General features: G+C 57.0%; 2 protein-coding genes across 16 annotated transcripts; both read left to right on the forward strand.

Annotated features, from left to right (window-relative positions):
* Positions 1–1,593: 1,593 nt before the first annotated feature.
* Positions 1,594–3,673, forward strand: SPEGNB (SPEG neighbor). The gene is made up of 5 exons (XM_045481410.1): positions 1,594–1,666; positions 1,796–1,923; positions 2,248–2,555; positions 3,128–3,269; positions 3,439–3,673. The coding sequence occupies exons 2-5, from the start codon at positions 1,796–1,798 to the stop codon at positions 3,575–3,577; spliced, it is 717 nt and encodes a 238-aa protein (XP_045337366.1). The 5' UTR covers positions 1,594–1,666; the 3' UTR covers positions 3,578–3,673.
* A 523-nt stretch (positions 3,674–4,196) lies between these two features.
* Positions 4,197–11,660, forward strand: GMPPA (GDP-mannose pyrophosphorylase A). Of its 15 annotated transcripts, none has more exons than XM_045481392.1 (14): positions 4,248–4,353; positions 5,242–5,302; positions 5,413–5,510; positions 6,440–6,543; positions 6,799–6,985; positions 7,337–7,396; positions 8,708–8,838; positions 9,519–9,533; positions 9,909–10,043; positions 10,150–10,247; positions 10,415–10,461; positions 10,656–10,748; positions 10,870–11,038; positions 11,355–11,660. In XM_045481392.1, exons 2-14 carry the CDS (start codon positions 5,263–5,265, stop codon positions 11,453–11,455), a joined length of 1,278 nt encoding a protein of 425 aa, XP_045337348.1. In that variant the 5' UTR covers positions 4,248–4,353; positions 5,242–5,262; the 3' UTR covers positions 11,456–11,660. The 15 variants fall into 15 exon arrangements, with proteins under 15 accessions (XP_045337352.1, XP_045337348.1, XP_045337354.1 ...); XM_045481397.1 differs by lacking the exon at positions 9,519–9,533 and adding an exon at positions 4,969–5,037 and having other exon boundaries at positions 4,304–4,353; XM_045481394.1 differs by having other exon boundaries at positions 4,340–5,037; positions 5,248–5,302.
* The last annotated feature ends 720 nt before the right edge of the window (positions 11,661–12,380 follow it).

A 12,380-nucleotide genomic window follows, 5' to 3' on the forward strand; every position in this document is an offset into this window, starting at 1 on the left:
CTCTAGCTGCTCCCTGCAGCACCACAGAATGGTCGCTGGGGTCCTAGAACTGAGCTGCCCTGCCCAGAGGTGAAGGGGAGGAGGGAGCCAGTTCTCCTTGTGTCCGGGGGGGGGGGGGGCTGTTTCCTACCTCCTCCACACCTTGCAAACTCTGTTCTTGGCAAAGTGAGAGGAATTAAAGTCTCCTCCCACCATGAGCAGAGAGAGGTAGCACTGGTGTGTTGCCGATCGTGGTTGAGGGCCCCTTGGGCTGTGCCCCCAAACAACCTTCACCCAGCCTCACCCAGCCCAGCCTCCCCGGCTTCTCAGGAACCCCAGGGAAGAGGCAAGCCCCATCATCATAAAATAACAGGATGTTCAAGCCAGCTGGAAGGAACTACAGAGACGTCTTGCCCACCTGTCATTTTAGCGATGAAGATATACAGTTTGCCTGTGAGAATCTTTAATCCCCTACTCACTGCAAGTGTTTTCATATAAAAATGAGGTGCCTGAACTCATATCTTGATAAATGGTAAAATTCCTCTCCCGTCCCCACTCTGATCTTGAGCTCCCTTCCCATCTCCATTGAAAATGGCATGTGAACTGCTTGTTCCAAACCCGGAGGAGCAAAGGTAATTTATGTCAGCAGAGCTGTGTCAAAATTGCTCTGATCAAAAGGTGACAGTGCTCCACACCTGGGCGGGCAGTTACAAAGAGTGGAAGCAATGCTCTTCCTGGTGCCCTGGACTGGGTAGGCTGGACTCCAGGCAAGTCCCAGCAGGGTTAACTGAACCCCTTCATCCAAGCTGTCTGGTGCCCCTATGCACTAGTTTACGACCCCAAAGGGGCTTGGGCAGACCTAGAATTGGGGAATTGGTATTAATGCCAAATCTCCTGGGACAGTGCAGCCCAGCCAGACCCTACCATGTCACATGGAGGGAAGAGAGTGGGACTGGGGTGGTAGAAGGGGGTGCTGTTCTCAAAAATCTTTACCGTCCCCTCTAGGTTTATCTCAGTTGACCGCCAGGGGGCACAGCGTGGAAATGACAACCCTAGGCTTCCAGGGCCAGGGGAGTGAATGCTTCCAGATTGGTCCTGACAGCCACACTGCCCTCTCATAATTGGCTGGATGGACAGCGAAGTACCCCGCTGCTCTAGCGTCATTCAGGGACGCCCCCACAAACACTTGTGCCCCTTAACGGACAGTGTCCTGGGAAGCGCATGTTGTCTGATGGTCTGGGGACTGACCAGAGCGTAAAGCTGCCCCAGCTGGGAGCTGAATCTCTTGTCAGCCTGGGCCCTTGTCTGGTCCTCCCAGGAGTGGGATGGTTACCCCCTGCCTTGGGAGGGGGTGGGGCCGCATCCAGCTGCCCAGCTGTCCAGGTGCTGACATGAAGTGCACCCCAGAGCTGCTCGGGTTTCCTCCCCCGGGCCTGCCCCAGAGGCTGAGCCAGCATCCCAACACATCCTCAGGCTAAATAAGGAGCCCGCTTGGGTCAGTGGGCGGGGCTGGGGTCCCCGGGGGGCTTGGGGCAACCACGCCAAACAAGGCAAGGAGGGGAGTGATGTATAAAACCGGGGCCCTGGGCTGAGCACCTGCTCGTGCCCCTACTGTGCCTTCCAGGAGGGCTCTGTCCCACCTCCCACCCAGCTACTCGACCCAAGTCCCGAAGTCGACCCGCCCGCGGTGAGTCCCCATCCTCAGACCAGCCCCAGACACTCCCATCCCCCAAGATGTTCTGAATTGACAGGGAAAAGGCTGAAAGTCAAAGTCTCTGTGTGAGCCTAGACCCCATGTTTGTTTTGTGCTCCCCAGATGTCCAAAGCAGCTCCCGCCAAAAAACCAGCGGCTGCGGCCCCGCCTCCGGGATGTACCCTGGATATCAACGACCCCCAGGTCCAGAGAGCAGCCATTCGCATCCAGGCCTCTTACCGGGGCCACAGGTGAGGGGGAGCCTGGAGCCCTCAGGAGGAGGGGAGCTGGAGCTGCAGAAAGCGCCCTGCTGCGTGGGGGGTGGAAGCTGAGCACAGTGTTATGGACCACTGGGGTCCCTGCACTTAGGGGAAAGCCGTTAGTGAGGTGTGGCACAGTGGCCGACAAGAATAAATCATTTCATCAGGGTAACAATTCAAGAGCAGGCTCCCTCCGAACCCATCCCCACATTTAAAGTTCTAGTGGACCGAATGGGGGAGGGGGCGAGGAATTTGGTGCCGGCGGTCCAGAGCCGTGTCGTGGGACCTCTGGGCCCTGAGCCGGCTCTCTGATAGGTCCCGGAAGGAGCTTCGCGAGAAGGGGCCACCACGAGTGCTGGAGCCACTGAAGGACGTGGTGCTGATCGAGGGCAGCGCGGCCAAGCTGACTTGCCGCATTTCGGCTTTCCCGGACCCATTCATCCGCTGGAGCAAGGACGGCAAGGAGCTGCGTGACGGGCCCAAGTATCGTTACGTTTTCGAGGACCCTGACGTGGTCGCCCTGGTGGTGCGCGACGGCGAGCTGGCAGACCTGGGCCAGTACAGCATCAACGTAACCAACCCCTTCGGCCAGTGCTCTGACTCAGCGCGCATCCTGGTGGAAGGTACGCGCGCCCCGGGTGCCACCACGCAGAGCGGCACCACCTCCAGGTGCCGCAACTGGGTCCAGCCGCGCGCGATCCGCTGGGCCTAGCCGAGTCCCGATGGGGCTGGGGGCACCGCCTGCCTCAGGAGCCCTTCCCACCCAGACTGAGAAGTCCGCAGTGGTCTTCCATCACTCCACACCAGGGCCCCAAGGTCACATTGAACCAGAGGCATTACCAGAGTTAGGGCCCAGGTCTTCGGACTCCAACCCGGGGCAATTTCCACTACGTGGAGCTGTCTCCAGGGCACCGAGGTGTGTAAACATTCCCGGGCTTGCACTCGTAGTACCTCTTTTGATCCTCCGTCCCCCCCCCCCCCCCACTCTCCCCCGTGGGAAGTTGGAACGGCAGCTGCTAGCCCGGCTTAACAGCTGAGGAGATGAAGCCACAGAGAGGCTACAGGCTTGCCCAGCGTCACACTGCGAATTTAAATCCATCTCGTATTTAGCGCTGGGTATTATCTGGGGAGGTGATGCCCCTGCCCCGCCTCACCCCTAGGACCCTCCCTAGGTCGCATGCCCTTTCTCTTCTAGTCCCTGCGAAGATTCAAAAGGGACCGGATAACACTAAGGCGCGCAAAGGCGCCACGGTGACGCTGACTGCGGAGATCATGGGCGAGCCTGCACCCGACGTGGGCTGGACCAAGGACGGGGAGGACATCGAGGAGGATGACAGGCGAGGGCGGGGACCTGCCGCTGGGGCGGAACGGGGCCCAGAAAACTGGCGGCAGTGGGCCGGGAGGCGGGGAACGGGAGGCGAGCACCAGAGCTGGCTAACCAGCCGGGCCCCGGGCGCCTGTAACCTGACCGCGGCCCGCCCTCCCCACTCCCGCTCTCCCCGCCAGGGTGTTCTTCGAGATCGGCAGTACCACCACGACGCTGACCATCCGCCGGGCCACGCCCGAGGACAGCGGCAAGTACGAGGTGTACGTGGAGAACAGCCTGGGCATGGACCAGAGCTTCGCACGAGTGGACGTGGCCTGAAAGGAACGCTCGGACCTTTCGCCCTGGCTCCAAGCCCCGGGGTGGGTGGGACCGACAACCCTCCTCCATCTTGCTTAATAAAGCTGCTCTCTCTGACCCTCCGCCTGTTCTGTTCTTTGGAGACGCCGTTTCTTTTCCCCTGCACTCCAATCCCACGCTTACTCCAAACCCACACACCACGGTCACAGAATGTTGGGATCAGAATGTTTGGAGAGTGACTGGTCCGGTGCTTTATTTTACAGACTGTAAATCTGAGACAAGGTTTCTCTCAACGACCGAAGCTCCTTCCTTTGCCAGCCGGACGGTCGGAGGATCTTATGACTCCGCCTTCTCTTTTTCTGAGTCCCACAAGCCCCACCCACTCGCGGTAGGAGGCTCTCGCCACGCCCATCTCAAGACTGGCCACACCCCCTTTCGTCTCTAGCCCCGCCTCTCCGTGTCCTTGTTCTTTACTTTGACTGCTACTCCTGGGCCCGTTCCTGGACAGTTCGGGGTCCTAATCTTAGCTTCCAGCCTCGCCTCTTAGGCCCCACCCTTCTCTTTAGCCACTCCCCCTCGATCCCTAGACCGCGCCCCATTCTTCTCCCTTTAGTCCCACCTCCCTCCTCTTTCGTAGTTGGAAGGCGGGGTAGCGAGGAGGGCTACGGAAAACAAGGGCTTAAGAACTACTATTCCCGGCATACTCCGCGAAGGAGTTCTCGCGAGTCGCGAGAAGACACGTGCGCGGAAGGAGCGAGCGGGAGCTGGCCGCAAAGCTGAAATAAAGGGACCTAGTGGTAAACGGAGCCGACGGAGGGGTGGCGAAAGGGGTAGGAGGGAGGGGACAGCCCCTAGACCGGTGGCTGCTCGGAGGTCCTGGCTGGCCCTTCGGAGGTCTGCTCTTGTGTTAGCCCCGCAACCGCTGTCTAAGCAAGGCTAGGGTTTGTTAGACGGAGTCAGTTGTAGGGTTCAGAGGGTCAGCAATCAATCCTCCGAATGCAGAGTTTTAGCACTCGTCGCCAGTATTGGGACTCAGGGGCTAGTAGATTCCGTGTTTAAGATGCCAAGGGAATCTGTCTTTTGATTCAGGGTTCATCACTTAGAGGTTAGTTTTAGGATTCAAGTTCGGCATATAGAGGGTTTTTGCTCGGACTTGGGATTCATGAGATGCGGATCAGTGTTACCTTATTTCTAGGGATTCACTCTTAGGATTGTGGTTAAGTATCTAGGGCATACTCAGGATTTGAGATTCAGTATTCAGCGTTCACTCTTGGGATTCAGGGCTTAACATCTACAGCATAAGAAATGTAACAATTGGAAATCATTGGGTTTGGGGTTTTGGTTTTGAGGTTTGGGGTCTAAGAGGTCTATTACTGAGTTTCTGAGTTAGCTAGATTTGCTTATGGCCCTAGGGAAGTCTGTTGGATCAAATTGCAAGGTGTGAATTTCAGGATTTAGGAGAAACCACTGTGGGGTTTAAGGTCAGTTGGAATCTGGGATGGGATTTCAGATGTGTGGGATTTGTGAGGTGTTGTGTCCAGGGAGGGGCTACGTTGAATTTTGGATTTACATCCTGTGAGAGGGCTAAATGTTTCTATTTGGGGTTTGGGGTTTGCTTGGGATGTGAGTGGGGTTCTTGGATTGGGGTGTGAGATCTGAGCCTGATTTCTCTGTTGGGATTTGAGGTTTAGGTAGCAATTGCCATCATGCTGAAAGCTGTGATCCTGATTGGAGGCCCTCAAAAGGGTGAGGAGCCCCGGGGAAAGGAGCAGGGAGGTTGGGCTGGAGCGGTTGGTGGAGCGGAGGCAGAGGGAGGGAGGCAAGAAGCTGTAATGGGCTTCTCTCTCCTGTCTCAGGGACTCGCTTCAGGCCTTTGTCTTTTGAGGTGCCCAAACCCCTGTTTCCAGTGGCAGGGGTCCCTATGATCCAGCACCACATTGAGGCTTGTGCCCAGGTAACCCCGTAGGCTCCCCACTCCCATCTCACTTCCTGCTTATCTTCTTCATGCTGTACGTCCCCCTTTCCAACCGTGTCTTGTTCCCACCAGGCATAACTCCAAGGACTCCCATTTACAAATGACAGTGTGAATGGTGTCCCTTGGAGTTACGCAGTGCAACTGCCCTGCTGTCCTTACTAATCTGGTCTCTCATCTGGCCTCTTCTTGGTTAGATTTCACTCCTATTTTTAAAGCACGGAATGTGCGAGCAGGCAGGAATCTTAGAGACCATTTAAAGCTGTAGCATGAGGAACCTTAATGATAGCAAAGCACAGAACTCAAACCGTTGCTCACTATGGAGCTAATTTCTGTCTTGCTTTTATCATTGGGACAGGTAGAGTTTTATCTGAATCCAGTCTCTGCCTGCTATAAGGACTTGAGTAAATTTCTCCCCGCTTTGTGAGCCTTGGTTTCCTTATTTGTCAAATGGGGTGATTAAACCTACTTTGTGGGCTGACCGAGCTTAGAGATGAGGTTGGTAAAGTGCCTAGCACAAAGTAGGCACTTGATAAATGGTACCCATATCTCGTGCTGATCTCAAGCTCAGATTGACAGATAATAAATATGGGGGGAAATGAAAGGATTATCTTTTCATGCAGCTTGGTGGGCAGAATCTTTCCTAGGGTGATCTTCAGATGTGGGGGTGGGGATGGGGGGGGGGAATAGTAAAATAATAAAAGATTGAAAGACCAGGGACAGACTTCCTCTAACTTCCTTTTTGTCTGGAGGAGAAATCAGGCCAGAGTGGTAAAGTAAGTGCCCAGGGGCCCCACAGCTGAGACCAAAACTGTGGTCTCTGGACTCCTGGGACTGTTCCAGGGGTTCCCCGAACATTCCCTCCTATCAGATATTTTCTTTTTCCTCCCAACCTCTTCCCTTGTTCTCAGGTCCCTGGGATGCAGGAGATTCTGCTCATTGGCTTCTACCAACCTGACGAGCCCCTTACCCGGTTTCTAGAGGCTGCCCAGCAGGAGTTTAACCTTCCAGTCAGGTGTTTGTGCACACGTGCAGTATGGGGGTGTGGGACGGTGACCTAGGCCTCAGGGTTCTTGTGAGTGGGTTGAGTTGGTGTTTGCCAGACTTTACCCTTCTATACTGGGAGGATTCTTGTTTGGGCCTCTCTGAATCCCTGAGTATATTGGCCTTAGGCAGATGTACTCCTGGGAGCAGGAGGGGTCAGATGCCAGGCTCAGGATATCTGCCTCCTTTGATCTCACTGAGCTGGCTCTGGGGTCCCTGGGGACAGGTACCTGCAGGAATTTGCGCCCCTGGGCACAGGGGGTGGTCTCTACCATTTCCGGGACCAGATCCTGGCTGGGGGCCCTGAGGCCTTCTTCGTGCTCAACGCTGACGTCTGTTCCGACTTCCCCTTGAGTGCTATGTTGGATGCCTACAGACACCAGCCTCACCCTTTCTTGCTCCTTGGCACCACGGTGAGGGGGCTGGGAAGGCTGGAGGGTGTAAAGGGGGTGATCCAGAGAAGTTCCTGGAATGCAGGGTGTCGGGGAGGCAGGGGCAGCCCAGGGAGCTGGAGTGGGAACCGACATCAAGAGGGAAATGTGCCAGAAATCCCAGCAGTAGCTGAGGTGGCGGTGGAGACCCTGAGCCCTGTGGCTGCTTGGAAAGAAGGGAGGGGGAGGGCAGCTGTCAGTTCTCCCCCTGCTGAAGGCCTGTCAGTGGCAGAAATATGTGTCAGGTGCTGCAGAGGAGGGAAAGAAAGCAAGAAAACAGACCTTGCTGCCCTGGAGCAGGCGGGTCATTGTTTTGGTGTGTCTGTCTTTCAGGCTAACAGGACACAATCCCTCAACTACGGCTGCATTGTAGAGAATCCACAGACACACGAGGTGAGAGCAGAGAGGGGGCTGGCTGGGTTCTTACTCTGTGTCTTCATTCCCCCACCCCTCTGCTTCTAGAGAATGCTAGAATGCTGTTTTTTTAAAAGCACTTTAGTTATTTTGAGAGAGACAGAGAGAGTGCATGCATGCACACACGTGTGTGGAGGAAGGGCAGAGAGAGAGGGAGAGAGAGAAAGAATCCCAAGCAGGTTCCATGCTGTCACTGCAGAGCCCGATATGGGGTTCGATCCCACAAACCGTGAGATCATGACCTGAGCTGAAATACGAGTCAGATGTTCAACTGACTGAGCCGCCCAGGCGCCCTGAGAATGCTGGAATGCTATGGGGGGGGGGGGGGGGGCCCAGTGCTGTCAGACTGGTGGGGCATACCCTTGGTTGTTCATCTTCTATCCGTTCTAGAGAGATTGGCAAAAAGCAAGGGGGTAACAGTTAATTTCCATGGGTTCAGCGCCCCAATAGATGTATGCACAGGGTGCTATGGGAACACAAAAGGAGGCCCACCCCAGCCTTGCCTGGGTGGGGGCTGGGAGAGCTCCCTGGAAGAGGCAAGGTCTGAGCCGAGTTAAATTGACATAGAGGAAGAAGGAGACTGGAAGGCATTGCAGGTAGGGGGCCTGCAGGGCAAAGCAGAGGTTCTCTGTCCTTGTTTGTGAAACTCCCGGCCCTTGAGCCTAATTGACTTTCACACCGACCTTTTATTTGCTCAAGCTTTCGTATTAAAAATACATCTAAACAGGCACACGCAGGTAGACATACACACATACACATAAATATGTGTGATTTCGGGTGTGTTTAAGTTTTATGCGAGGCACTAGCTAGATGTTAGAGAGACAGAGCCAAAGAAATACAATCCCTGCCTCTCAGGAACCCCCTGTCAGTGGGAAAGACAGGCAAAAATCAAACGTTGCAAATGACACAGGTGCCACAGTGGGGTGTGGCCAGAGGCCACGGGTGCCCAGACCCGAGAAGCCACCTGTGAGGCAGGACAAGAGCAGACTCACAGAGGCAGTGGCAGAGTGGACCGGGTTTTGAAAGCTGGGTTTTCCAGATGAAGAGCGGAGAAAGGGCATTCCAGGCACAGGCAGGTGCAACGGCATTGAATTGTGCTCCAGGGCTGCTGGGAGGTGGGGAGGACTGAGAGGGAAAAGGCACGGAGTTGGGACTTCTCTTGAAGGTGAAGGGCAGTGACTGCAGTTAGGAAGACCACCCTGGCGGCGGGGAGTACCTGGAGATCAGAAGGTCTCAGGGGATGGTGGCAGCGGCCCCTCCTCTACCAGACTCAGCCTGCTGTGTCCCCAGGTCCTGCACTACGTGGAGAAACCCAGCACTTTTGTTAGTGACATCATCAACTGCGGCATCTACCTCTTTTCCCCCGAAGCCCTGAAGCCCCTTCGGGACGTCTTCCAGCGTAACCAGCAGGATGGGCAACTGTGAGGCGGGCCCCATGGCCCTGTAACCCAAGTACCACTCCGTCCCAGACCACCCGTAACCCCCCCCAACCCCCCACCCCAGTCTCTGCAGGCTGCATCTCTACCCGCTCACCTTCCTCCTTCCTTTTCCTCTCCTCTTGTCATCCCCAGCTGAGCCTTCCCAGTCCCTCCCCTTCTAACCTCATTCTGTCCCTCTTCCTTATCCATCCCGGTTCCTCCTCTGTCACTGCCTGCCCACTCCCCTTCTGGTCCATTTCTCTCAAGCCCTAAGTGTCCCAGAGATGTCTTTCAGAACAGAAGGCAACACACACACTTGGGCGCACACACGCTTGGGTGTAGAGACATGCAGAGAGAGAGAGAGAGACACACACACACACACACTCACACTCACACTGTCAGGCTGACGCTCCCCTCAGAGCATAGTGCCCAGAGTCCTGCTGAGCACAGTCCCCTCCCCAGGTCATCCTTGGAGGCCCCGGACGTGTTTCCCCCACCCCCGTGGGTCCTGCCCTTCACCCCCTCCTCCCCACTGGCTCCCCATCTCATGCCTCACTCTCTCACTCTCATCCATCTCTGCTTCTCTCTCCATCTCTCCTGGCCTCTGTCTGTTTCTGCTGAGCTGGCATCTCTACCATCTCTCTCTCCCCCTCTCTTTCTGTGACTGTCTCTGCCCTCACCAGCTGTCTTCCTCTGGGGTGAGTGTCTGTGTTTCCTTCCATCCTGTGAGAGGGAGGGTAGCCGGAGGTGGGATTGGGAGGAGTGGATGGGAGGAGAATAGGAAAATGGGGGGAAGGTATGTCTGGGTCAACTTCTTGGACAGGAGGCAGAGATGGGGTGTGGGTCCATGCCTGGGGATCCCCCGGGATAGCACCCCAGCTAGGGGTGGAGGGTGATGTGGGTAAGGGCAGTGGGAGAATCTCCAGGGACATAAGCCTCCCCTTGGAGAGGATCTGACCAGACCTGGAGAGGGGGTGGGATTCCCTCAGATTCCTATCCTCTGAGAGACTGTGTGGGTCTCCCAGGCCAGCTCAGCCGGGGCACTGATGCCCACGTCTTCTCCTCTCTGCCAGGGAGGACTCTTCAGGCCTATGGCCAGGGGCAGGCACCATCCGCTTGGAACAGGATGTGTTCTCAGCCCTGGCTGGACAGGGCCAGATCTATGTACACCTCACTGATGGTATCTGGAGCCAGATCAAGTCTGCAGGGTACGTATGCCTCTGGGAGGTGAGCGGGGCACCTGGGGGTTGAGACTTTCAGGTGGTCGGCCCCTGCTGGCCCCTGAACCCCTGTTCCACTTTGTGGCCCCTCCAGCTCAGCCCTCTATGCCTCCCGCCTCTACCTGGGCCAGTACCAGCTCACTCACCCAGAACGCCTGGCCAAGCACACCCCAGGGGGTCCACGAATCCGAGGTACCCGCCCTGCCCCTTTCCTAATCTTTGCCCCCCACCCCAGCCTCCTGTACCCTCTGAGCCATGACTCCCAACCTCAGATTCAGAGGTGAAGACTCAATCCCTGCCCTCCCTGAACCAGATATGGTTTAGGGTATTTGCCCCCAGGTCTTCTCTTCTGCTTCTAGGAAACGTTTACATCCACCCAACGGCCAAGGTGGCCCCGTCGGCTGTGGTAAGCGGTGGGCCAGGCTGTCCGGATGGGTGGGGCAGTGCAGATAACTCCTGAGCTCAGAGTGCTGGGCTCTGTGTGGTCAGCCCATTGTGTGGCCACAAGCAGGTCCCTTCCCTATATCTGTTCTATGAAGGGTTTGGATTTGGGTTTCTCCAAGGCCCTCCAGAGGTCATAGTATGTGTTCCTCTCCACAGCTGGGCCCCAATGTCTCCATTGGGGAGGGGGTGACCGTGGGCGAGGGTGTGCGGCTCCGAGAGAGCATTGTCCTCCATGGAGCCACGCTGCAGGTAGGTGCCCAGGCACATGCGGCAGGGCATGGGACCCCGAGGCTGGAGGGGAGGGGTGAACCCCGTGGGCTCTGCATCTGGCACCTTCTACTCCCTCACTTCACACTGTCGTGTTTGGCAGGAACACACGTGTGTTCTGCACACCATTGTGGGCTGGGGGAGCACTGTGGGGCGCTGGGCCCGTGTGGAGGGTACCCCCAATGACCCCAATCCCAACGACCCGCGAGCACACATGGACAGTGAGAGCCTCTTCAAGGATGGGAAGCTGCTGCCTGCCATCACCATCCTAGGTATGGCTTCCTAGGGGACAGACGGATGTGGAAAACCTCCACAGGTGATGGCTTTGCCCTGTGGGGAGCATGCGTGCACGTGTTTGTGTGCGTGTGTGTGTGTTTGCGTGCACACATACACGTGCGTGTTTACTCCCTTAGCAAACATTTACCAAGTGCTTGCTGTGTGCCAGGCCCTGATTTGAGTCACTGGGGGCAAGAGGCCAGGGCACAGATGGGCAGGGAGGGATCCCTCCCGGATGGCAGTGGCCCCAGCTCCTGGCCTCTGGTCTCCCCTCTCCATGGCTTCCTCCTGGTGCCCTTGTCCCCCCTGCAGGCTGCCGCGTCAGGATCCCTGCTGAGGTGCTCATCCTGAACTCGATTGTTCTGCCACACAAGGAGCTGAGCCGCAGCTTTACCAACCAGATCATCCTCTGAGGGGGGACTGCCAGAAGGCACCCCTCCAACTCCTGCCCACCCCCCTCGAGGCTGCTGCCTGCATGGCCAGCCTCTGTCCAAAAAGACCGGAGGAAGCCAGGCAGGATCTTCACATGTCCGGGAGCAACGTGGGTGGCCGGGTGGCTGGGGAGACTCCAGGCCTCCCTCTCCGCTCCCTAATAAACCCCCGTGAACCTTGGAGCCAGCACGGACTCCCGTTTGTGCCTGGGCTGGGGGTGGGGGTGGAAGGGGGGCAGCTGAGTCAGGCCCCCCCACATTAGCATTTAAATTGGAGTCATCGCTGCCGGCTCATGAATAATGAATCTGGAGCCCTGGTAAATCTCCCCCTCCCAGTGTCTTTAGCCTCTCTCGCTGCTAGGGAGGAAGGCCCCCAAGGCTCCCAGCCTGCCTGGCCCCTGCCTTCACCCCCACCCCAGCATGGCCAGCTTGCCAGCCTTCCTGTTCCTCTTCGTTGGCCCTGGCTCAGGCTCTGAGTGTAAGGATTCTGAAGGGAAGGGTGAAGGATTTCGGTGGGGCCGTGGGCTCACAGACTGAGAGCCACAGGCCTGAGATTGGATCAGCCGGTGGTTGCTTTCCTCAGTTTCTGCCCAGCCCGGCCCCAGCCTGTTTTCTGCTTTGCCAGCTCCATCTGTTCCTCGCCTGGCTTTTGGCTGGGTGGGGGTTTCTCCCCTCCCGAGGCCTGGTTGGTGTCTGTCTTCTACTCCCCTGGCAGGCGGGACAGACCTAACTAAGCTGGTACCTGCAGCACAGTGGGGCCCCTGGTGCTGGGAGAGGAGGGGCCCTGGCCACTTCCCACCACCAACTTTGCCCTTTGGGAGGTCTTAGTCCTCTCCACATTCCTGAAGCCCCAGAGAAACCCAACCATCTATCATGTTTGCCCGTGACCCCCATGTGCCCCTCTTGG

Source organism: Leopardus geoffroyi, chromosome C1, assembly GCF_018350155.1.
Source record: "Leopardus geoffroyi isolate Oge1 chromosome C1, O.geoffroyi_Oge1_pat1.0, whole genome shotgun sequence".
NCBI lineage: Eukaryota > Metazoa > Chordata > Mammalia > Carnivora > Felidae > Leopardus > Leopardus geoffroyi.